Source organism: Thalassophryne amazonica, chromosome 2 (genome assembly GCF_902500255.1).
Source record: "Thalassophryne amazonica chromosome 2, fThaAma1.1, whole genome shotgun sequence".
In the NCBI taxonomy this organism is placed as follows: domain Eukaryota; kingdom Metazoa; phylum Chordata; class Actinopteri; order Batrachoidiformes; family Batrachoididae; genus Thalassophryne; species Thalassophryne amazonica.
In genome coordinates this window covers 36,328,324-36,355,301 of record NC_047104.1, presented here as the reverse complement: position 1 = coordinate 36,355,301, position 26,978 = coordinate 36,328,324, and the positions used below count along the sequence as shown (strand labels likewise).

The 26,978-nt window shown below is 39.8% G+C and overlaps 1 protein-coding gene across 2 annotated transcripts in view; it reads right to left on the bottom strand.

The window, feature by feature from the left end:
* Positions 1-26,978, bottom strand: part of gpn1 (GPN-loop GTPase 1) — a 61,667-nt gene that overhangs the window by 21,812 nt on the left and 12,877 nt on the right. For both annotated transcript variants that reach the window (XM_034184932.1, XM_034184939.1), the window contains exons 4-9: positions 25,459-25,496; positions 22,438-22,516; positions 19,255-19,349; positions 18,141-18,186; positions 16,784-16,930; positions 9,709-9,791 (exon numbers count right to left, since the gene is read on the bottom strand). In XM_034184932.1, coding sequence (XP_034040823.1) covers positions 9,709-9,791; positions 16,784-16,930; positions 18,141-18,186; positions 19,255-19,349; positions 22,438-22,516; positions 25,459-25,496 — 488 coding nt within the window. The remainder of the gene's footprint in view (positions 1-9,708; positions 9,792-16,783; positions 16,931-18,140; positions 18,187-19,254; positions 19,350-22,437; positions 22,517-25,458; positions 25,497-26,978) is intronic.

The window sequence follows — 26,978 nt, the reverse complement described above, 5'->3', positions numbered from 1 at the left end:
AAGGGTTATTTAAAGTAAGTAGGTCATCAATGTAACGGAAGGTATTATTAAAGGTTTTTGCCGACTTGCTATTAATTTTAAGTTCATCTTTCATAAATTTGTATTCATAATAAAAAAGGAAAAGATTAGCTAAAAGTGGAGCACAATCTGTTACCATAGGTATCCCTATTTGTTTGAAAATTCTGTTGCCAACCTCTATATAGATATTGTCTACAAGGAATTCTATATGCTCAATCATATTTTCCTGTTATATTATGATACTGTGTTAGACCAATATGTTGTGCTATCATTTCTAATAACGATATATTTAGAACCTCTAATTCTAAAAGCTTCCCTGACTAGTTCACTGATATTATATCTAAGTTGGTCATGTCAGATGTTAGTGTACAGGGTGGAAAAATCAAAACTATCAAAATGTGTAGCTACTTTAGTTTTGTTTAACTTTTTTTAGTTTATTTAAATCCTCTGTAGCATTATTGATAATTCAAAAGCAATTACAGTAACTCCAGTGTTATGAGCTATGCCTTGGCAGTATTGCTTGAAATGTTTTGTAACTAATTTAAGGCTAGAGGTAGTAGTTGGGATAATGGTTTAGTAGTACATGCATTAGAGGCCGCTATAAATCTACTACCTATTGGATTTTTATGCATTTTGGGAGGCCAGTAGAAGGATGGTAATTGTTTCATATCGTTAGTAATTTTAATGTTATATTTAGTCATAAATTCTTGGTGTTTTGTAACAATATCTTCTGTGTGACTATTATAAGACATATGTTTGTGGCTTAGTCCCATCACTAGTGTTGAGTTGCTTTAAAACTACATCCAAGTAATATTTTTTGCAAATTATTAGGATATTGTTGCTGGCTTTATCTGCTGGTACTAAAACAAAATGTCTTTGAAAGTTATTTAGGTATTCTAGGCAAACCTTGTCTGACAGTACATGTTTTTTTATATGGATTTTTCCTAAGTCTATCTATCTTAATTTGAACTGTTTCTAATACTCGACCTTCCCATTCATCCAATGTTCTAGTATCTACTTTTTCTTTTTTAGCCCAACATTTTTTGTAATCCTTAATGGCTTTTTTTAACTATTATGAGGTTTGTGTCCCAGTTAATATTATTTTGTTCTGTAAATGATGGTCCTTTACTAAGTAATTTTCTAAGCTTCCTGTTCTCAATTATTCCGAGATTACCGGTTATTATATGTCCTGTTGGCTCGTATTTGAAATTAGATGAGTCGCAATCACAGCTAAGGTTTGTAGTACCTAATTCAAAGTCTAAATTTTTTGGTTTGTTTGAAATTAAAAACTTTACCAGCTATAGATTTAGTATATGAATAGCTAATAACAGGGGTGGTTTTATCATTGATGAAATTTGGTATAGTTTTTTGGATTGGTTTGCTATGTAGAATCTGTGATAGTTTGATCATTTCAATGCCTTTGTTGTGAAAAGGAATTTTCAAGAAAGATTTGTTATCATCTTTAGTTATTGTAGTTTTTCTATTTTTTGTAAATCTAACCTAAAGTTAGCTAAATCTTTTATGACAAGTGGAATATAGTTAGGCAATCTTTGTTCTGAAAGTATAATATTAGCTAAAGCTGTTAGGATGCCAAGTTTTCGTTGTAAAACCGAAAAAAATAATGTGATAAGTTCATGTGCTAACACAGGTTTATTGTAATTGTTAATTAGTTCTTTTAATATTTTCTTTTAACATATTGATTTATTCTGCCTTACAGAAACCTGGTTACAGCAGGATGAATATGTTAGTTTAAATGAGTCAACACCCCCGAGTCACACTAACTGCCAGAACGCTCCTAGCATGGGCCGAGGCGGAGGATTAGCAGAAATCTTCCATTCCAGCTTATTAATTAATCAAAAACCCAGACAGAGCTTTAATTCATTTGAAAGCTTGACTTAGTCTTGTCCATCTAAACTGGAAGTCCCAAAAACCAGTTTTATTTGTTATTATCTATCGTCCACCTGGTCGTTACTGTGAGTTTCTCTGTGAATTTTCAGACCTTTTGTCTGACTTAGTGCTTAGCTCAGATAAGATAATTATAGTGGGCGATTTTAACATCCACAAAGATGCTGAGAATGACAGCCTCAACACTGCATTTAATCTATTATTAGACTCAATTGGCTTTGCTCAAAATGTAAATGAGTCCACCCACCACTTTAATCATATCTTAGATCTTGTTCTGACTTATGGTATGGAAATTGAAGACTTAACAGTATTCCCTTAAAGCGCCCTTCTGTCTGACCATTTCTTAATAACATTTACATTTACTCTGATGGACTACCCAGCAGTGGGGAATAAGTTTCATTACACAAGTCTTTCAGAAAGCGCTGTAACTAGGTTTAAGGATATGATTCCTTCTTTATGTTCTCTAATGCCATATACCAACAAGGGGCAGAGTAGCTACCTAAACTCTGTGAGATATCTCGAGTATCTCGTCAATAGTTTTACATCCTCATTGAAGACAACTTTGGATGCTGTAACTCCTCTGAAAAAGAGAGCCTTAAATCAGAAGTGCCTGACTCCATGGTATAACTCACAAACTCGCAGCTTAAAGCAGATAACCCGTAAGTTGGAGAGGAAATGGCGTCTCACTAATTTAGAAGATCTTCACTTAGCCTGGAAAAAGAGTCTGTTGCTCTATAAAAAAGCCCTCTGTAAAGCTAGGACATCTTACTACTCATCACTAATTGAAGAAAATAAGAACAACCCCAGGTTTCTTTTCAGCACTGTAGCCAGGCTGACAAAGAGTCAGAGCTCTATTGAGCTGAGTATTCCTTTAACTTTAACTAGTAATGACTTCATGACTTTCTTTGCTAATAAAATTTTAACTATTAGAGAAAAAATTACTCATAACCATCCCAAAGACGTATTGTTATCTTTGGCTGCTTTCAGTGATGCCGGTATTTGGTTAGACTCTTTCTCTCCGATTGTTCTGTCTGAGGTATTTTCATTAGTTACTTCCTCCAAACCATCAACATGTCTATTAGATCCCATTCCTACCAGGCTGCTCAAGGAAGCTCTACCATTAATTAATGCTTCGATCTTAAATATGATCAATCTATCTTTATTAGTTGGCTATGTACCACAGGCTTTTAAGGTGGCAGTAATTAAACCATTACTTAAAAAGCCATCACTTGACCCAGCTATCTTAGCTAATTATAGGCCAATCTCCAACCTTCCTTTTCTCTCAAAACTTCTTGAAAGGGTAGTTGTAAAACAGCTAACTGATCATCTGCAGAGGAATGGTCTATTTGAAGAGTTTCAGTCAGGTTTTAGAATTCATCATAGTACAGAAACAGCAATAGTGAAGGTTACAAATGATCTTATGGCCTCAGACAGTGGACTCATTTCTGTGCTTGTTCTGTTAGACCTCAGTGCTGCTTTTGATACTGTTGACCATAACATTTTATTACAGAGATTAGAGCATGCCATAGGTATTAAAGGCACTGCGCTGTGGTGGTTTGAATCATATTTATCTAATAGATTACAATTTGTTCATGTAAATGGGGAATCTTCTTCACAGACTAAGGTTAATTATGGAGTTCCACAAGGTTCTGTGCTAGGACCAATTTTATTCACTTTATACATGTTTCCCTTAGGCAGTATTATTAGACGGCATTGCTTAAATTTTCATTGTTACGCAGATGATACCCAGCTTTATCTATCCATAAAGCCAGAGGACACACACCAATTAGCTAAACTGCAGGATTGTCTTACAGACATAAAGACATGGATGACCTCTAATTTCCTGCTTTAAAACTCAGATAAAACTGAAGTTATTGTACTTGGCCCCACAAATCTTAGAAACATGTCATTCAATGCGCATATTAAACAAATATGTAGGACTGCTGTTTTGCATTTGCGCAATATCTCTAAAATTAGAAAGGTCTTGTCTCAGAGTGATGCTGAAAAACTAATTCATGCATTTATTTCCTCTAGGCTGGACTATTGTAATTCATTATTATCAGGTTGTCCTAAAAGTTCCCTGAAAAGCCTTCAGTTAATTCAAAATGCTGCAGCTAGAGTACTGACAGGGACTAGAAGGAGAGAGCATATCTCACCCATATTGGCCTCTCTTCATTGGCTTCCTGTTAATTCTAGAACAGAATTTAAAATTCTTCTTCTTACTTATAAGGTTTTGAATAATCAGGTCCCATCTTATCTTAGGGACCTCATAGTACCATATCACCCCAATAGAGCGCTTCGCTTTCAGACTGCAGGCTTACTTGTAGTTCCTAGGGTTTGTAAGAGTAGAATGGGAGGCAGAGCCTTCAGCTTTCAGGCTCCTCTCCTGTGGAACCAGGTCCCAATTCAGATCAGGGAGACAGACACCCTCTCTACTTTTAAGATTAGGCTTAAAACTTTCCTTTTGCTAAAGCTTATAGTTAGGGCTGGATCAGGTGACCCTGAACCATCCCTTAGTTATGCTGCTATATACTTAGACTGCTGGGGGGTTCCCATGATGCACTGAGTGTTTCTTTCTCTTTTTGCTCTGTATGCACCACTCTGCATTTAATCATTAGTGATTGATCTCTGCTCCCCTCCACAGCATGTCTTTTTCCTGGTTCTCTCCCTCAGCCCCAACCAGTCCCAGCAGAAGACTGCCCCTCCCTGAGCCTGGTTCTGCTGGAGGTTTCTTCCTGTTAAAAGGGAGTTTTTCCTTCCCACTGTTGCCAAGTGCTTGCTCACAGGGGGTCGTTTTGACCGTTGGGGTTTTTCCGTAATTATTGTATGGCCTTGCCTTACAATATAAAGCGCCTTGGGGCAACTGTTTGTTGTGATTTGGCACTATATAAATAAAATTGATTTGATTTAATCTAAGTTCTAAATCTATCTTTGTAGTTGCATGTTGTCTGTTGCGCCTACCTGATGGTTTTTTGAACTTACGTTGTTTTTTGTTAAAAAATGTTCATATGACAATATTTTCCATATCTTTTTTAGAAACATTACGTAGTTTTTGACACTGTCATTAAGCCCATATGGATAAATTGTGGCTTGTTCTTTGTACCAGTATTCCTCCCTTTGTAATCGTTCAGAGGCTAAACTAAAGCATTCACCCTCTTCCAAAAAAACTTCCTCTACAGGCATAACCTCTATGTCATCTACATTATGACCATATGAGCAAAAGTGTTGGTATAAAAATAAATTACACATTTTATTAAGCCTCTGTCTATGGTTGCTCACAGTGGCGATTGGCCCATAGGGGGCGCTGCCCTCCTAGATGTGGAGGGGAAAAGTCATAATATATATATATATTTAAGAAGTATTATCAATGTCAGTTTTACTTAATAGTATGTGCCTACATGTCCAACTGACTCTCATTCAACAGTGCATGTCCACCGACAGAAGCAGAGAACGTATCATTCCTCGTCTTGGGCGGTCATTCAAAGCGCCCTTGAAGTGCAGCGAAATAACCAATTGTATGTAGTTGCTAGGGAAAATTAATAAATATTTAGCAAATCAACATTGCCAAAATTAATGGCTTTGGGGCGCCGGAATTTTAGCCCTTGCTACAAAAATGCGGGAATGTTAGATTACAGTCAGTGATATACATGACACTGCAGCTGCTGCTGTCAGTCAGTCAGGAAGAGCGACGACGACGTTTGGGTTATATTTATTTATTTTTATTTTGTCTCCGTGTGTTTTGCTGGAGTAAGTTGAAGAACTCTTCGGAGGTTTAAAACGGGAAAAAACTAATCAAATCAATGACACCAAAGTTTCGCGGGGATCGTTTTGGAGGCACATGGAGGTGCACACATCAGATCTTTCTCGTGGTTTAATGACAACTGCGCATCCCGGTTGGAGGAGAGACGTTTGTCTGACTCGTTATAAACCGTGTCAGGCTTCATTCACACGGTCAGCGCGCACACGTCACGGAGGCTGCTGATCTGCACTCTTTACTGCGGGGTGGAAAGGAGCGCATCCACCTGTGCCAGCTGTGGACTGACTCCTCTGGATCCACTTCAGCTCAGGTGAGCTGACAAGCTGCTCGGATTTATTCCTGAATGTTGCTCCTGGTGTGGAAACGAGGATGAAAATTGAAGATAAAACGAATGAGTGATGTTTTTTTTGTTTGTTTTAGGGGTCAAAGCTGTGATCTTTATTGGGACAGCAGACCAGTTATAATGGTAATAGGGGAGGCCGGGGCTGTTTGTAACAGTGTTCAAAGCTGCAGCCATGCTGGTATTTTGATTTCACTTTACACGTTATGAGGATCAGTTCACAGAAGTGAAATATTCTTTGGAGTATTCCACAGTCTAAAACAAATGATTTGCTCAGTTTAAAAACAAAACAAAACCCTAAAATAGCAATTTGCATGTTTTTTAGCCACTGAGTACACACAAGACACTTATAGTAAAACAAACCCAAGTTTAGCAACGCATTTAATGAAGTGGTTTTGTATACTTAATTTGCTTTGTCCTCTACACTGTTAATTTTAACCAGTTTAATTTAAAGGTTTTGGTGTTATTAGTTAAAGTTATTTAATTTAAGTTTTTCAAGCTTCTTTAGTTTGCCTCCATTCCACTCAGTAATGTTCATGCAAAATATTACCTTAATTTTCTCTCGCTCTCTCTCTCTCTCTCTCACACACACACACACACACACACACACACACACACACACACGCTCTCTCACTCTCACACGCTCTCTCACTCTCACACGCTCTCTCACTCTCTCTCTCTCTCTCACACGCTCTCTCACTCTCACACACACGAACACTCTCTCTCTCTCTCAGTGGTGTGACCATTGTAGTATGTACATAATGTTCTTTTGTCAATTGAAGAATTTTTCCATATTTTGAAAGAGTGTAATTTTGGTGATATTTTCTATTTTGTTAAGGGGGTGTCATTGTGAACCCCAGGATCTGGTTGTCTGAAGATAATGGCAGTGCAGTACAGTTTGGTGTACTATGTGTGTAATTGGTGTCAAATGGTGAAATGTTCTTTGCTCAAGAACTTGAGTGTTGTATTTGATACTGTTCCTTTCCAAAGTAGAAATGGGGCCTAATATAGCTGTAGTTAACTTTATCTGTAAAACTGCTGATTTTGAGAAGGACATGAAATGATTATTGTGGAATTGTAGTAATTTTCCGACTGTTCACTTGAATGCCTGTACCGGACAAGGCAAGGGAATCTATTGGCACAGCAGCCCCACCAAGACTGTTTTTCACCAGCCGCCACTGGTTGCTCATTCTGCTCCTAAGGGTTTAGCTAGTTTCTCCTACATATTGGATACCACATTTTTTGCAGCTAATCAAGTAAATTATATTTTTGTGTTGCATGTCATTTTTGTTTCACGTGAGCTAACCTTGTATTGTCTACCTGTGGTGTTACTCCTGAAGTTATTTCCTTCTACTATGTATTTGCAAGTTTTACATTTACTACTACCACATTTACCAACTCTAATGTCCTGTATAGCATCAGTCACATCCCGTCCTACCAAGGTAGGGTTTGGGGATGTAACGTCATAAGTACAGGACGAGTTGGAAATAAGAGGTATACCCTTCTTTAAGGGACTAGGGTATGAGTCCATCACCTTGGTTTGCCGGGCTAGTGACTGCCCCCTCTTATACGTAGCCATCATGATATTTAAACCCTTGTTTAAGGAACTAGGGTATGAGTCCATCACCTTGGTGTTTAGGGCTAGTGACCGCCCTATATTAAAAGTAGCTATCATATATAGTAACTTATGTATGAGGGACAGGGTAAAAATATATTATATTATAGGACTATTATTATATGTAGTTATCGTAATATCAGAAAAGTACAGAAAATTATTAATAGCTAGGAAAAAATAGAAAGTAAGAATAGCTAGGAATAAGTATATAATATACAAACAGTATATGGAACATATATGAAGATTACCAGGCACGAATAAATGTGTCATATTAAATCTTAACCTAAACCAGTCTAGGCCTCTCCATTCCAGAGTAAGCACTTTAACAATCCAATTATTAATGCTAACCACCCGCCAGCCCACCAAATGACAAAATGTTTTCAGCCTATTAAGCCTGGGTCCCACCGAATAATGAAGGATGAAGGAGCCACGCATGGGTGTGTCACGATTATTTGAAGAATGACCCACGTTTTCATCTATCACGTATCTACTATGAAGGTGCCTCTATGTGCCTCTCTGTACCCAGCATGTACCACGTAGCAGCCTCTAGTGAGCCTCGACTGACCTGTCATTACAGCCTCGAATGGCTCGCATCAGCCACACTAAGCCACGTAGTGCCATGAAAGCGCCATGATAACGCCATGTTGGCGCACGTTTAGGCATGAGTTTGGTCCAAACCTCCAGCCCTCCCACATCTGGTCCCTTCAAAGTGTGGGTTTTCAATTCACAGATTCACAGTAGCATTTAAAGATGTCCCTTTTTTTTAAAAAACGCAGTCCAAAAATAGACACTCCAACACAGTTCCGCAGTTGTGCGCTGTGCACCAGGCTGCTGTCCACCTGTAATGCACCAGACCAGCTAGACCTGAACCACGGGTTCCTGGAGAGCCGCCTCTGTGCTCCTTGCTGGCTCCGTGGCTCTCTGGCTTTTCTTCTGCGGCTTTAAACACACAAAACTTTATGTTTGTCTGTTTATTTCTGCAAAATCGCTCTTTTGCGCGCGCGCCGCTGTTGTCCTTTCATGGACAGCCGCCTCTGTGCTCTTTCTAAGTGGCTTCCTTTCCATCCGTGGCTTGCTGGCTTCATTTTTCCCCTGGCTTTAAACAGTCATTTTTATAACATGATTCCACTTTTAACTTTGTGTTCATCTGTTTATTTCTGCAAAAGCGCTCTTTTGCGCGCTGTGCCGTTCTGCATACAGAATAAGGTGGCCACTTTAATTATATACACCTGTGGATCATTTTCAAAATATATATATATTTCTTTATTTCTTCCGCAGCTTACAAGTTATCATGATACAACTTTTAACTTTGTGTTATGTCTTCAAAATCAGTCTTTTCTGCGCTCTCCACCTGTGTTGCCGCACAGCTTCTGCTCTTAGCTGCTCCACTGGAGTTATCTTCCATGGCTTTAAACACACATCCACTTTCATGCAATCACCCAAATTTTAACTTTGTGTTTGTCCAATATTGACTGAAATATCACTCTTTTGTGAGCTGGCGTTCTGCCTAAATGCTTGTTTGAAGCATGATGATGAGTCACTGCCTCAGTGCGCACACACAGCAGAGCTCATGTGATCCATTAATTCCAGAAGTGTTTAGAGGTGTTTTCAGCATCCAAGGTTTGACAGAAAATGATTAATCCGCTACAAAATAATTATTTTATATAGAATCCAGCGCACAGAGCAGGTGGAATTGTGTGCGCAAGAGGAGAGCCGCTCCAAAAATAGCCTCTCAGGTCATGCGAAGGTGCCAGGCGCACGGATAATGGGCTTTTAGCAGACTCGTAAGCACCACGCAAATGCCTCTAAGTCACGCTGTTGTTGCTAAATTTTGAAGTTCTTGAAATTAGTGCCACGCTCAGAGAGGAGCCTCGTTAACTGAAGATAATGCCTCCGAGAGCCACTCAGAGTCATGAAACTCCCACGATAGTTGAAGAAACCCTCTCGTGTCAAAGAAAACATGCTGCGTGGCTCCTTCCTCATCCTTCATTATTCGGTGGGACCCAGGCTTTACAGGCTGAAGGGCAAAAATGATAACTGCACTTTTGCGGCCACACCCACCAGCCAACTCACATCTCATACTCTTTGGCAGCAGCATCCACCTCTGTGAAAAGCTTGTCCAATCCGCTGCCCGTCACTGCAGACATGCCCACCACCTGTGAACAGAAAGTTGAACTTTACAAAGAATCTGCGTTCATTACTGGATCAGATTCAACCTTGAATTCTTCCATCTGGTTCAAGCTGCATGTATAATGTAACACTGACCTGCTGGGCTTGATTTCTATTCATTATGTCTTGGATAACTGCCAGGTTCACTCCTCTACCGGGATCTGCAGGATTCTGCTTTATTTATGTTGTGGTATAATGGAAGATTGACCCAAAGTGCTTTCATACAAGTAAAGCTAATGAGAGGATTATTACCAATAAAAATAAAAACTAAAGTAGTAAATCACATGACACTCATGTGGAGGAGCAGTCACTGGTACTGTGCACCAAAGCATCTACTGCCCAGGGGAACTGCACGGGTCCTGATTAGTAACGAGACCGGATTAGTAATGAGATCGAAATGCCATGCTCATTTCTGAAGGTTTCTACATCAACTTAAAATTTTGCATTTACCCGCCAACAAATGGTGCCTATGCACACATTAATGCACATACTTTGCTTACTTTTTGTACATGAGCTGTTGAATTCAAAGGAGAAAATAGTTGTATACAGTCCATCCTGAAAGTATTCACAGTGCTTCACTTTTTCCACATTTTATGTTATAGCCTTATTCCAAAATACAGTAAATTACTTTCCCCTCAAAATTCTACTCCCAACACCCCATAATGACAACATGAAAATTTTTTTTTTTTTTTTTTTTTTTTGCAAATTCATAAAAAATAAAAAACTAAGAAGTCACACGTACGTAAGTATTCACTCCCTTTGCTCAATACTTTGTTGATGCACCTTTGGCAGCAATTCCAGCCTCAAGTCTTCTTGAACATGATGCCACAAGTTTGGTGCACCTATCTTTGGGCAGTTTTGTCCATTCTTCTTTCCAGCACCTCTCAATCTCCATCAGGTTGGATGGGGAGCATCAGTGTACAGCCATTTTCAGATCTCTCCGGTGATGTTCAATCAGATTCAGGTCTGGGCTCTGGCTGGACCACTCAAGGACATTCAGAGTTGTCCTGAAGCCACTTCTTTGATATCTTGGCTGTGTGCTTAAGCTCACTGTTCTGCTGAAAGATGAAATGTCACCACACTCTGATGCAAAGAGCGGTCTTGGAGCAGGTTTTCATTAAGATGTCTCTGTACATTGCTGCATTCATCCTTCCTCTCAACCCGACTAGTTTACCAGTTCCTGCCACCGAAAAACATCCCCACAGCATGATGCTGCCACCACCATACTTCACTGTAGGGATGGTATTGCCTAGGTGATGAGCGGTGTCTGGTTTCCTCCAAATATGACACCTAGTCTTCACACCAAAGAGTTCAATCTTTGTCTCATCAGGCCAAAGAATTTTGTTTCTCATGGTCTGAGAGTCTTTCAGGTGCCTTCTGGCAAACTCCAGGTGGGCTTCCATGTGCCTTTTACTAAGGAGTGGCTTCTGTCTGGCCACTCCTTTGATATCTTGGCTGTCTGCTTAGGGGCACTGTCCTGCTGAAAGATGAACCGTCGTCACAGTCTGAGATCAAGCGCGCTCTGGTGCAGGTTTTCATCCAGGATGTCGCTGTACATTGCTGCGTTCATCTTTCCCTCATCCTGACTAGTCTCCCAGTTCTTGTTCCTGAAAAACATCCCCACAGCATGATGCTGCCACCACCATGCATCACTGTAGATTCCTCCAAACATGATGCCTGCCATTCAGAATTCAATCTTTGTCTCGTCACACCAGAGAATTTTGTTTCTTATGGTCTGAGAGTCCTTCAGGTGCCTTTTGGCAAACTACAGGTGGGCTGCCATGTGCCTTTTAGTAAGGAGTGGCTTCCGTCTGGCCACTTTAACATACAGGCTTGATTGGTAGATTGCTGCACAGATGGTTGTCCCTCTGGAAGGGTCTCCTCTCTTCACAGAGGAATGCTGGAGCTCTGACAGAGTGAACATCAGGTTCTTGGTCACCTTCCTGACTAAGGCCTTTCTCCCCTTGATCACTCAGTTTAGACGGGCGGCCAGCTCTAGGAAGAGTCGTGGTGGATCTGAACTTCGGTCAGACCTTCAAAGCAGCAGAAATGTTTCTGTACCCTTCTCCAGATTTCTGCCTCAAAACAATCCTGTCTCGGAGGTCTACAGACAATTCCTTTGACTTCATGCTTGGTTTGTGCTCTAACATGCACACCTCATATGCAGACAGGTGTGTGCCTTTCCATATCATGTCCAATCAACTGAATTTACCGCAGGTGGACTCCAATTAAGCTGTAGAAACATCTCAATGATGATCAGTGGACACAGGTGCTCAATTCTGAGCTTAATGGCAAAGGCTGTGAATACTTTGAATAGGGATGGGTATCAAGAACCGGTTCCTTTCAGGTATCGTTAAGAAATGATTCGATCCACCGACATCAATAACCTTTTTACTTAACGATTCCCTTATCGGTCCTTCAGGGTGGCCATTGTTTTTGGGGGTGTTTGTCAGGAAAATTAGAATTTCTCTACATTGATTACAGACCCTGCAGCGGGTCTATAATCAACTTTTCTGCAGCGCAGCTTTGCTTTGAACCTTGAACCAATCAACGCAGTGATTTGCAGACTGAAGCAGTGCTTCAATCATTGCTTCGTTGATTAATTTTTTTATTTCACTTTCCCCCGCTAAAACCCTAAAGAGCATATGGCTGTGAGTATTATTTACCTTTTTTATGACCTGTTATGGTCTTCTGAAACAGCTGATAGATGTATTTTATAACTTAAAAACAGGACTGATGCTAACACGTTAGCATGTCTACGGCATTTTCCATGTTAAAGTTAACATTAAGCAGTTGCAGCTGTCAAGCGATTGTTGTCGTAAAAGAGTCAAATGTATTACAAAATGTAATATTTTTTAAACTGATTTTTGTTTATATATTAATAATAATAGCAAGCACAACAATAATAGTAATAATAACTAAACTAATGATTATATACAATTTTAGAGAAAGAGAAAAAGAACCTGAATAAAAGCACAACAGAAAATATAAAACCAACTTACAATGAACATACATAAATGCATACATACATACATACAGAAATAAATAAGTGTTTCCTGTGAACACCTAGTGACTCTTACACCTCCATTTCATCCCTGTCTTATTTAAGTTTAATGACAGTTTGTTTTGGTCAAACCACATTTTCAATGTGTTAATTTCTTCAGTGATTTCCTCCAGAACTATCTGCCAAGCTAGAAAACTGCTGCATCCTAGTAAGAGCAGAATACTACTGGAATGAATTTGAATAAGGAAAGTTGTTTTTTTTTTTTTCTCACCTAAATGGATGCTGCACTCACTCCAGTTTATTGTCTGGAATAGTCCCAGATAGCATTTCAGAGCTTCTAGAATTCAAACATTTTCGTGCACGTGGTGTTGGGGGGTAATTTTGGGTTTCAGCTTTTTTTATCACTACTTTCATCCCTGAATATGTGAAATCGTGAGTCACTTTTGTGCTGATTAAAGTTACTAACTGGGACTCCTGTCTTGTTGCGAGAAAGAAACAAGAATCGTCCTCCGTTCTGTTTACACAGCTCCAAACGCTGCGCAGCTCTCTGCCGAGTCAAGTTAGAACGATAGAGTCCAGTCAGAATTAATTAATTCAAAGCGAAACACCGTTTTGTTTATTTTTATTTATGTCCAGAGATCAAGGATACAGTGACCAATTTCATATTTATTTACTTTAAGACTCAATGAAATACATAGAAAACCTGTAAAGCCTACTTTTAGTACAAAATTCACAAGAGGTATCGATAAGGAATTGGATCGATAAGCAGAATCGACAATGGCATCAATAGATAAAATCTTATCAATACCCATCCCTACTTATGAACATGTGATTTTTTTAAGTTTATTTTTTATTTTTATATAAATTTGCAAAAATCTAAAAAAAAAAAAAAAAATTTCACATTGTCATTATGGGGTACTGTCTATAGAATTTTGAGGAAACAATTAATTTAATCCATTTTGGAATAAGGTTGTAACATTAAAAAAAATGTTGAAAAAGTGAATACTGTCTGGATGCACTGTACACGCACATTTACTCTTATTGTTTTGAATCACTACAGCTGACATTTCCATGCAAATATTTAATAGGGAGATTCAATTCCACTGTGTGACTGCTGAACCTATTTTACAAATTTATTTGCATATTTTTTTAAATAATAATATTTAAATGTGCTTAAAAAAAAAAACCATGTCACCGAAGGGCCCTTTGCTTGCTAACATTAGTAACACAAATGAAAATGTCCCAGAGTCCAAATTCTTATACCCCTGTCACACATAGTCAGAATCACGCAGAATGGCGTCACAATTACGAATCGGCGCACATTCGAAAAGTGTCAGATTTCAGTTCCAAAACGTTCTGACAGCCATCTGCGGAAGTCCACACAGTTGGTCAAAATCGGCCGTCAGCCCCAAGTGTGCTGCACATGTTCAAAACCCTCCAGGCACCCTCGGGATGGGACACCTATCCGACGGTAGTCCATGTGCAATCTGAGCACCATCTGACCACAATTTACATATTATGATGGCGGCAAAACGGGATCCACAACAAACTGAGTGCATACGAGGGAACCTCGAGATGGATCTGGCACGGTATGCCCCTCGAGCGCAAAGGAACTGTTGAAATGTATGTGGCACGCTTCATCATGATAGTAATTGTGAATTATCATGTACAGTGAATGTGAACAGCGGCTATCCAACCAAAAGCACCATGCATTACTGCTGTACGCACAACAGACCTTACAGTACAGATATTTGTCCATTCCTTCCCATGGGCGACTTAAATAATGTGGCTATTATCGCCATCATATCTGTATATAACACGGGCAGCTGTGCCTCTCCGTGGTGCGCAGTAATGCATCAATGCACGCGCCAGGCTCAGAGCTGAACGGATCTCACGCTGTAATAAATTATCATCTTCTAACTCTGTTGGAGATATGATGTGGAGCTTTTTTGCCAGGCCATGACAGCATTAATACACATGAATCTCACCTCCAGCATCGGTCCAGGAGTGTTTCACAGTGTGGATGTGGAGCCGAAACAGGCAGACTGTGGATAAAATCCTCTCACCAAAAATAAAAATGAAATCCCATGTGATAATTCAACCATCGTGGTGTCCATAGTTGCGTTGTGCTCCTGAAGTGAGCAAAAAGGAAATTAAAGTTCACTGGAAAGGCTCCGTAGGACGCAGGGGACAGCATGGCCCAATGCCAGCAAACTTTCAGCTCATATATGCTCGCTCACACACACACACACACACACACACGGCTGAGTGATAATTGCAGCCCCACGCGTGTGCATAGAGCGCACGTGGGCTTGCGTGCACATGTGCGTGAGGAACACAGCGCTCCAGTCCCGCGTTTGGACATCGGACATTCTGCAATGCCTTTTATGGCCGTCTGACAGCAGTCTGCAGAGCTCTCAAGTCTCACTCATTCAGAGTGAGATTCACACTTTAAAATGGTCCTGTCAGGTCTCACACACTCTCCGTGAGACTCAATATGTTGTCACGCTCTTATGCTAATGCATGACATTCCACCAAAATGACCTGCAAGACAAGATTTGGTGGAAAATAACTCCTTGAGCATATCTCAGCTTAAGAGCTCTGAGTCTATGTCATCTACCTGTTGTCTACATACGCTTTGGATGCCATCGTGCAGGTGTGGACGAGGTAATATGGATGCATTGTGACACTGCTGACCACACCTCTTTTCCTCCCGACTGCATCGGATTATGCCAATGTTTGCCGTGTCGGGCATGGTTCCTGAACATTCATGTACACATTTAGTACAGCAATGTAAAACAAAACAAGAGGCAGCTGAGCTGGACACACTGACATTTTACAGGTGAGGTCAGGTCGGGTTAGGTGTGCAAACAAGCGCTGGTACTGTGCATTCTCACATCAACCACATCATGGAACCACCCAGGCAGACAAAGACAGGTGGTGTGTATATACACCACTGTGCAAAAAAATACCTCAAAAGTACGACACAAATACCTGCACAGTCACTCACCTCTGAGTTTACATAAGAAACCACTTCAGTGCAGAAAACCCACCCAAAATTTAATCAATTGAAATACTGACCAGATGTTAGCTGTGGTGTAAATATGAAGTATCTACATTACTCACATTTATTAAAGGAACAGGTACAAATTTTTGGTTATGTCATATAATTGCAAGTCAATGGACATAACTGTGTATATGTTTGTTAAATTTGATACTTATGAGTATTCTTGAGTAGTTTGGCAGTTTTCTCACGGTTAAAATCCGCAAAATAACCCAAATCAGTACAGTCTGAAAAGTACCCCATAACAAAACAGCTCGGTATGCCAACAAAACATTGGTTAAACTAAAATTAAACAATTAGTAAGACGTATGCCGCTCCCTCCAGCATTTACACACTCCTTGCATCAATTTGGCATACTCCCAACAATAGTAAAAAAAAATAAAATAAAAACCATACCCACTCCTTCAATAAATGTGAGTAGTATAGTATGTATTGGTATTGCGTTATGGTGTTCACAATAATCTGTCTGCACAAACATGACAACACCACAAACTATTTGATATTGTAAAGCACTTAAATAAAACTGGCCTGAAAGTGCTATACAAATACATTATTATTATACTATTTTTATATTGGTAGAACAAAATGGGTCATGTTCTTTTTTGGGGCTGGCATCAAAACTGAACTGAAATTATTATTGTTAACAACAATACTATGTTATTATTAAACTAAGTTGGATACACATTTTTTCAATAGCTCTGATGATACAGCATGTTGTCCAGTCACCAGAGTTGATGGATTTAAATGTCCGATTGCTACAGAATGTTGTAGTGTCCCTCAGCAGGACACTCTGGGCACAGTAAATCTGTCTAAAACTTTTGCACAGCACTATATATGGTCTTGATTGTACTTCACAAACTTTAGGATTCAGCTCATTTTGTCATCTGATCCCTAGTGTGATCACCCCTTACCCTCAGGTTATTGTAGAACTCATCCAGCACCAGGCTCATGGAGCGGGACAGATTACTGACATATGAGGTTTCCTGGTTCAGAGCATCCTGAAAAACCTCAAAGTCCTGCATCCACTCCACTGCAAAGCTGTGGTCGATGATGTCTGTCTGTATAAACAAAACAAGGTAAAGCACAGGGTTGGCTCACTAACTATAGGAATTCAGCTGAAGGGGGATGCAGTCCATCTACAGGAAGTGGTGCTGTACCCACATCCGGAATATAGTGAAAGATTTTAGCAATCCAAGCAACAAGCTTTTCTCTTTGAGGCAGTAATAGAACCACTTTCTCCCCTTGAGGAGGGAGACTGAGCGTTATATTCAAATCCTCACGCAGGATTACATCTTGGATTTACTGCATAATGGTCATACTTCTTACATTCCTTTTGATAAATGCATACTATCCCATTTACAAATATTTATTTGATAGGTTGGCAATTTGACAACTACCTCAATGTGGTTTTGCATAGCTCACTGTTCTGCACTTTATTTATGACAGAGGTCGTCAGAAAAAATGAAAACTGGTTCTCAATTGACCTACCTGGTTTAAAAAAATTAAATACAGTTGCAATGTTGCTATTTAAAATTGGTGGGTTTTTTCTCTTTTCAATTTTTGTCACTATGTCACAATCAAGCTTTTCAATGCACATAAAGCCCCGGTCACACGGCACTAACAAAGGACACCAAAGCCAAAACGAAACAAGAAATCAGGACTTACGCTGACTTTAGGAGACTTTGTTTAACCGTCATCCAGCTTCGTTTCTGTAGCTGGTGCCTTGGCAGAATTTTCAAACTGCTAAAAATGTGAACGAATCCTGACGACAACCTCAATTCCTCCGTATTCCATTTTGCTTTCTGTCTTTGACGGTTCCTCATCGTTTGCGTAGTTCAAGTACCGTCAGCATTACGTTTGATTGTCGTCCAACCTCCAGCCTCTCTCTCTCTCGTGCGCGCACATGTTGTCAAGACAACGCTGCTGCAGGTGGCTGTGGACAGCACAGACTCACTGCAGAAATGATCGCACACTGGTGCTTCTTTTTGATTTTATTTATAAGCGCCAAGGTCGCCGTTTGCTTCGTTTTTCTTTTGTTAGTTTCGATTTCATTTCGGTCTTTTATGTGTTCTGCACTCACAGGCTTTTTGGAGATGGGAGAAGTCCAGGCTCATTCATCCACTTTTTCTCGACGATTTGTGACTTTGGAACTTTTTCCCTTCGTTCAGCACACACCGTGTGCCATGTGACCGGGGCATTATATGACCGTGTGTGAGAAATTTAAAATCTGAGTTTGATGTCATCACAGTATAAAGCAAGGGACTTCACCTTGTTCATAACGATGATAAATGGCAGCCTGGTCTTGTAGAGAATACTAAAAGGATGAAGAAAAAAACAAGCACAGTGTCATAAAAAAACATGTCAATCTTTGTGATTCTTAATGTGGTCTATGTGATGTTTTCAGGCCTCAGCTTGTTCAATTGGTCATTGTACCGCTCCTGAATGAGGGCTGCTCATTTGTGACCTGCAGGTCACATTTGGCCCGGCCTCCTTTTCTGTGGACAGGCTCTACCAGAGTGTCTGGAGTTAAACTTTAAAGATAAAAAGTGTGGGTGTTCATGTAGCCTGAGAGCTGTTGGTGATGACTGAGGGGATTCTGACAATAAATATGCACATTAAAGTTTGCTTAAACCCAAACACATACTTTGCACATATGCAGTTGGTGGTGTGGAGGTTAGTGATGCAGAAAATGAGTGATCCCATCTTTAGGTTTCTTTAATATGAAAAATACAGAAAATAAATTTCTTTTTTTTAATGATAAAGCTTTACAGGACGGTGGGTACGGTTAAATAAATAATGAACACATCATTTAACTTTAGCTTTTGCGTTTCTGAGTGCATCATATTTTCCCATGCAACAGACCTTGTGATTTAAGGAGATGGTTTATTCAGTGAGTACCACTGGGACTGGAAAAAAATCTCTTAAGTTTACAGCAAGTAATGAAAAGTGCCTTATAAACAGAGATAGTGAAATGCTGTATAAACTCTCGTCAGCACCACCTGCTGGAGACCTGAGGACACTGAGCTACTTTGAAATTTGGGTAAAAGACAACATATCTGCACAGTTTCAGAAAACTGTCAAAATTAAGAAATGTACAAAGTGCTCAGACAGTGTGCAGAGGCAGTGCACTTGGTTGCATTGCAGAAGGTTCCTGGTTCAAACCCCAGCCCTACCACATTTCTCCATGTAATGTGGAGTTGTGTCAGGAAGGGCATCCCGTGTAAAACTTATGCAATCAACATGCAGATCCACATTGGATTTGCTGTGGCAACCCCAAGTGAAAACAAGGGAGCAGCTGAAGGGACTTACTTTTTGACGAAGTGCTCAGGTCTGTTTTATATGTGTTATGTGAAAACAAGGCAAAACTAGATTAGATTGGTACCTGCAGGCATACAGCATGTTGGACATGAAGGTGACCGGGTTAACACTGCGAGATGTGTCCATCACATAAACCACCACGCAGGGAAAAGTTGAAGCCTGAAAAGAAAGATACCAATAGACGACTAGTCTAGGGACTTGAGGGGGGTCTGTGTGCATGAGACGCAGTGAGTTGCTCTGAAGATTTGATAAATATAGGGTGTTGGCTTGAAAAAAAAGCTTGGGTAGACATCTGGGAAAGTGGGCCTTGTCTTGTAACAGCCGTCTGAAAATTACATGTTTTAAATTAATTTTTTTCTAATAAATCGCTTCTGACGAAAATTGTGAATTCCCTGTATCTCTGGCTGCTATTCACCTAGAATGATAGTGTTCGTGTCTAGACATATGTTTTTGAGGAAAGGAATTAATTTATGTCAGTTACAAATCAATTCAACCCACATCAAGGGCTCAGATATCATATCAAACTATATGAATATGGATATGAAATGACTTCCAATTACAGCTCCAGACATACATGAAAATTTCTGTCAAGGGACATTTGTGGTAAACACACTGTAGGACAGTTCAAATCAGTTGGTGCAGACATGGCTTTAGAGCAAAAAATTAATCACTCACAGAAAAGTCAATCAGGCATAATTGGAATGACTTGTCAAAAGGCATTTGTCACCAAATGGGAACTGATGCTTGAAATCAGCAACTTGCACCGAGAAGTCAGTGGACTCAAAACCAAAGATGAAATTGACTTAAAGCACAATCTAAGTGACCATGAGACACAAGCAGGAGAGAAAAATGTCCAGCTTCTCACTGACTTCATCCTCAGGCATGAAAATCCATTTCAGACTCCATCCCAACAGACTGAGCTTATCACTAAAGAAGTTATGAGCGAGGGGCTGAGTAAAGAAATTTTGAACATGAAGAAGACTGGCTCTGAAGTTTGCAGCAAACTTAGACAGGAAAAGTTTATTGATCTTGAAGATATCGGATACCATCCACAGGACCAACATCAAGAGGTTTCACACGATCCAGAAGAAGCCATCTGAACAGAAAGGCAAAAAGAAGAAGGGAGCTGGATCTGCTTACAAACGATTGGTAGATATCACAATAACAAATGGAATCAGTATTACCTTAGACGGTTTAATGAAGAAAGCTCAGAAAAGCACTCTAATACAACAAGCTTGAAAAGAATCTTACAGAGGAGGACAAGAACCCCGATTTTGAGGATCAAAGTTTGAAGTCTGGAGTCGTTTTTGATGTGACAGCCATCTTTTGAAAAATCAGACATAAGGGATTTGAAAACTTTGGGCGATCTCTGCAAGGAAGTAATTGAATATGCAAGATGATATTCCACATTTGCTCAGAGACTTAACTTTGTTTTTGACTCCTATGATGCTCACTAGATCAAAGACTGCGAGAGGAGACAAAGATCAACACAGAGTCCAATAGAACTAAGTGAAGTTCTTGGACACACCTCTTCCAGTGGATATGAACATGTTCTTGGGGTCCTCAAGGAACAAGCTGAAGCTGGAAGTCCTGTTTCATGAGGCAGTAGCTGTTTATATGACAAGTGCTCAACATGTTGTAGCTGATGAAATCAAACACAAGAAAGCATGCAAGTCTACATTAAATGAGGCAGTGGTGGAAATGTCTGAACGTTATTCCCACATGGAGGAAGCTGGTGAGAGAATTGCTTTGCATGTTGCAAACTCTCTGAAGTACAACACTGACCGTGTCACAGTACATTCACCAGACAGTAATGTCATCATCCCCCTTTAGTATAATTCCTCTACCCTTCAAGCTAAAGGTCTAGAGCAAATGTGGGTCAAATGTGGTGTTGGCGACTCAACAAGGCTCTTATCTATCCATACTATGGCTGCACAGCATAGCTCACTATGTTTTGCGTTACATGCGGTACATCATTTGACTGGAAGTGACTATACCAGCAAAGTGGGTCCAAAGCCAGCTGCTCTCAAGGCAAACAGAGAACAGTTTTTAGCCGCGTTTAGCCACAACATTCATGAGCCAAAACTGTCTAAGTTTGTCAAAAGCTGAGGCATACCTGGTTCAGGTCCTCTAGAAAGGTACAGCAGTTCAGACAATGAATGAGTTGCGGTCTCACTTCTGTTTCCACAGCAAGGGCAGCAATGAACTGCCTCCAACTAGTGAAGCCATCAAGGCTCACTTCCTTAGAGCATGCACTGCAGCCAAGGTAATGCTTTGTGGGTTTGACACTGCTATTGACAAGCCAGCTCCAACATCATTTGGATATGTGCTGGACAATGAGTTGCTACTTCCTATTGTTGGGCACAACTCTTTGCCAAAAGAATACACAGTTCGCTGAGGGTGTAAAAAGTGTGCAAGAGCTTCCTGTTCCTGCAAACTGAAAGGTGTCTTTTACACTAGATTTTGTGACTGTAGCCTTCAAGAAGAAAGTCTCTGTGAGAATATACAACCCCTGGCAAAAATTATGAAACATCCTCCGAGGCCGGTGATTCCATAATTTTTGCCAGGGGTTGTATAATTGACATTTTAAATGTGACCATCTCATGCTCAAAGCAAATTACGCAAATTCCTGAGAAGTCTGAAAATTGGTGTTTGTGGTTCATAATGCCTGATTTTTGATTACAACAAAATTTCTATATAATATGTGGAATGAGATTTTTTTTTTCCATAATTACAGCATACATTACTTGGATGCAATTGTTCACAAAATCATGCAGCACAAAAAATATGAAATTTCATACAGAACAGTAGGCACAGAGCGTAAATGACCATAAAAATGTGTTTCCATAAGACTTTGAAATCCAGAAATGAGCCCTTGGAGTTGGTGTAACTGAATTTTGAATAGCACCTACCTAATACCTAAAACACATATGTCTAGACACTGGCACCATCATTCTAGGTAAATTAGAGCCAGAGATATAGGGAACTGGCAATTTTCATCAGATGCGACTTAGCAGAAAAAATTCAAACGTAATTTTCAAATGGCTATTACAAGAGAAGGCCCACTTTCCCAGATGTCTACCCAAGCTTTTTTCAAGCCAAGACCTATATTTATCAAATCTGAAGAGCAACTCTATGCCTCTCTCATGCACACAGACCCCCCTCCAGCTCCCCAACTAAACATGAAACATCCAGTAATTTGAAATAGAGCAGCAAAGACAAATTTAAAAACCCTATAAAGACCTACCAAAGCTTCTGTGATGATGGTTCCCGATGCTGACCAGGTGAATACCTCAATCTGACCTGGTGTGTCTATCAGCACATACCTGCAAGTGTCAACGGTCAAATTTAAGGTTTAATGTTCCAACACAGATAAAATGTTATTATCTATAAATGATGACGAGTCAATTACACTGTAGTAAATACAGTAGTGTTCAGAATAACAGTAGTGCTATGTGACTAAAAAAGATTAATCCAGGTTTTGAGTATATTTCTTATTGTTACATGGGAAACAAGGTACCAGTAGATTCAGTAGATTCTCACAAATCCAACAAGACCAAGCATTCATGATATGCACACTGTTAAGGCTATGAAATTGGGCTATTAGTAAAAAAAAAAAAAAGTAGAAAAGGGGTGTTCACAATAATAGTAGCATCTGCTGTTGACGCTACAAACTCAAAACTATTATGTTCAAACTGATTTTTAGCAATCCTCTGAATCACTAAACTAGTATTTAGTTGTATAACCACAGTTTTTCATGATTTCTTCACATCTGCAAGGCATTCATTTTGCTGGTTTGGAACCAAGATTTTGCTCATTTACTGGTGTGCTTGGGGTCATTGTCTTGTTGAAACACCCATTTCAAGGGCATGTCCTCTTCAGTATAAGGCAATATGACCAAGTATTTTGACATATCCAAACTTATCCATGATACCTGGTATGCGATATATAGGCCCAACACCATAGTAGGAGAAACATGCCCATATCATGATGCTTGCACCACCATGCTTCACTGTCTTCACTGTGAACTGTGGCTTGAATTCAGAGTTTGGGGGTTGTCTCACAAACTGTCTGCGGCCCTTGGACTCAAAAAGAACAATTTTACTCTCATCAGTCCACAAAATATTCCTCCATTTCTCTTTAGGCCAGTTGATGTGTTCTTTGGCATATTGTAACCTCTTCTGCACGTCTTTTATTTAACAGAGGGACATTGCGGGGGATTATTGCAAATAAATTAGCTTCACACAGGTGTCTAACTGTCACAGCACTTACAGGTAACTCCAGACTGTCTTCGATCATCCTGGAGCTGATCACTGGGTGAGCCTTTGCCATTCTGGTTATTCTTCTATCCATTTTGATGGTTGTTTTTTGTTTTCTTCCACGCGTCTCTGGTTTTTTTGTCCATCTTAAAGCATTGGAGACCACTGTAGATGAACAGCCTATAATTTTTTGCACCTGCGTATACTTTTACCCTCTCCAATCAACTTTTTAATCAAAGTACACTGTTCTTCTGAACAATGTCTTGAACGTCCCATTTTCCTCAGGCTTTCAAAGAGAAAAGCATGTTCAACAGGTGCTGGCTTCATCCTTAAATAAGGGACACCTGATTCACACCTGTTTATTCCACAAAATTGATGAATTCACTGACTGAATGCCACACTACTATTATTGTGAACACCCCCTTCTCTACTTTTTTTTACTAATAGCCCAATTTCATAGCCTTAAGAGTGTGCATATCATGACTGCTTGGTCTTGTTGGATTTGTGAGAATCTACTGAATCTACTGGTGCCTTGTTTCCCATGTAACAATGTAACAATAAGAAATATACTCAAAACCTGGATTCATCTTTTTAGTCACATAGCACTACTATTATTCTGAACACTACTGTACATGTCCAAACCACCTCAAATTACTTTCCTCCAATTCTCTTGTGTTCTGTTCAACTTTGTAATTCCACACATTGAGCTCATTATTCTCATGTCCTGTTCTGCACTCTCTTCACTGCCCATGGCTCAGCACTGTACATCATTGCTCGTCCTACCACTGTGATATAAACCAAAAGTATAACACTTTAACTGTTGGGTCACAAAACACTATCCATACCTTCCTTGCTGACCTTGATGTTGTGGACAATGCTGTGATCTTTGTGGAATTAACACCCTGAGTGCAGCATCTGAGAAACTGATTGAGGATTTGGAGTGCTTGGGATTGTGATAGTCCTGGATCAAGACTAAAAGCTAAACCGCCAATGACTTCCTGGACAAGGCCATTTGAGGTGCCACTGTATGCAGCAAACATGACAAACTCGTAGAGACATTTGGCAACATTCACTCACTTTTTTATTGCACATGATACCAAGAAAATGAGGAAGACACACAAAATATTTAAATCTCTGCACAACTGACATGATATAAATACACAAAAGCTGAAACTTACAGCTAATTTTCTTTTCATTCCTTTATCCACTTTCATCTTTAAACTCTGACCACATACACTCACCGGTCATTTTATTAGGTACACCTGTTCAATCACTTGTTAACACAAATAGTAATCACACAGCTGCACGTCAATGCATTTAGGCACCTAGACGTGGTGAAGACAACTTACTGAAGATCAAACTGAGCATCAGAATGGGGAAGAAAAGGGGATTTAAGTGACTTTGAATTATGGCTTGGCCAATACTGGCTGTGTATCTGCCATGCCAATTATCGGCCGGGACCAAAAATCACCCCTGGCCATTATCGGCCCAGCCGATTATCAGTCAATCCCTACAGAGTACAAAGAGGGATTATTGGCTGATTATCAGTCTATCACTACTTTGAATGTGGCATGGTTGTTGGTCCCACAGGGATTGTCTTGAGTATTTCAGAAACTGCTGATCTTCTGGGATTTTCACAACCAACCATCTCTAGGGTTTACAGAGAATGGTCCAAAAAAGAGAATATACAGAGTGAGCAACAGTTGAGTGGATGAAAATGCCTTGTTGATGTCAGAGGAGAATGGGCAGGCTGAATGGGTGACTGTGTGATGCTTTCATGTCAATACGGACCAACATCTCTGAGGACTGTTTCCAACACCTTTTTGAATCTATCCCATGAAGAATTAAGGCAGCTCGGAAGGCAAAAGAGGGTCCAACCCAGTACTAGCAAGGTGTACCTATTAAAATGGCTGGTGACTATGTTGTGCTAAATGACCATCAACACCAATATCAATGTCCAAATAATTGGGCACCTTGTTATATTTCTAATAAAGTCGGTTTATACTGACCTATGATTATGCTGCTTCTTTTCTATGAACTGCATCACCTGGAGAACATAAAGCAAAGATCAGTGACAAAGCAGAATGATTTCAATTAGTCGACACAGGTCCTCTGAGACTAATAAGAAAAGGTTTCGTTCAGTGTGGAAATATTCCTCACAGGTACATTGTGGCTGAGTGCCCAAATGAGAGAGATGATAGGCTGAATGTGTGCATTTGTAGCTCTCTAAGTGACCCAAAATAAATGTGGGAGCTACAAAATGAACCTTGGTTTTCTCCAACGACACATATTTCATTTGACCAAACATGCGTTAGGTCAGTGAGAATGTCAACTTCATTTTCATGTATTTATTTTAAAAATAGTTAAGACTTATAGTAGCATTCAGAATAATAGTAGTGCTATGTGACTAAAAAGATTAATCCAGGTTTTGAGTATATTTCTTATTGTTACATGGGAAACAAGGTACCAGTAGATTCAGTAGATTCTCACAAATCCAACAAGACCAAGCATTCATGATATGCACACTCTTAAGGCTATGAAATTGGGCTATTAGTAAAAAAGTAGAAAAGGGGGTGTTCACAATAATAGTAGTGTGGCATTCAGTCAGTAAGTTCATCAATTTTGTGGAACAAACAGGTGTGAATCAGGTGTCCCCTATTTAAGGATGAAGCCAGCACCTGCTGAACATGCTTTTCTCTTTGAAAGCCTGACGAAAATGGGACGTTCAAGACACTGTTCAGAAGAACAACATAGTTTGATTAAAAAGTTGATTGGAGAGGGGAAAACGTATATGCAGGTGCAAAAAATTATAGGCTATTCATCTACAATGATCTCCAATGCCTTAAAATGGACAAAAAAAAAACCAGAGACGCATGGAAGAAAATGGAAAACAACCATCAAAATGGATAGAGGAATAACCAGAATGGCAAAGGCTCACCCATTGATCAGCTCCAGGATGATCAAAGACAGTCTGGCGTTACCTGTAAGTGCTGTGACAGTTAGAAGATGCCTGTGTGAAGCTAATTCATTTGCAAGAGTCCCCCGCAAAGTCCCTCTGTTAAATAAAAGACATGTGCAGAAGAGGTTACAATTTGCCAAAGAACACATCAACTGGCCTAAAGAGAAATGGAGGAATATTTTGTGGACTGATGAGAGTAAAGTTGTTCTTTTTGGGTCCAAGGGCCGCAGACAGTTTGTGAGACAACCCCCAAACTCTGAATTCAAGCCACAGTTCACAGTGAAGACAGTGAAGCATGGTGGTGCAAGCATCATGATATGGGCATGTTTCTCCTACTATGGTGTTGGGCCTATATATCGCATACCAGGTATCATGGATCAGTTTGGATATGTCAAAATACTTGAAGAGGTCATGCTGCCTTATACTGAAGAGGACATGCCCTTGAAATGGGTGTTTCAACAAGACAATGACCCCAAGCACACTAGTAAACGAGCAAAATCTTGGTTCCAAACCAACAAAATTAATGCCTCGCAGATGTGAAGAAATCATGAAAAACTGTGGTTATACAAC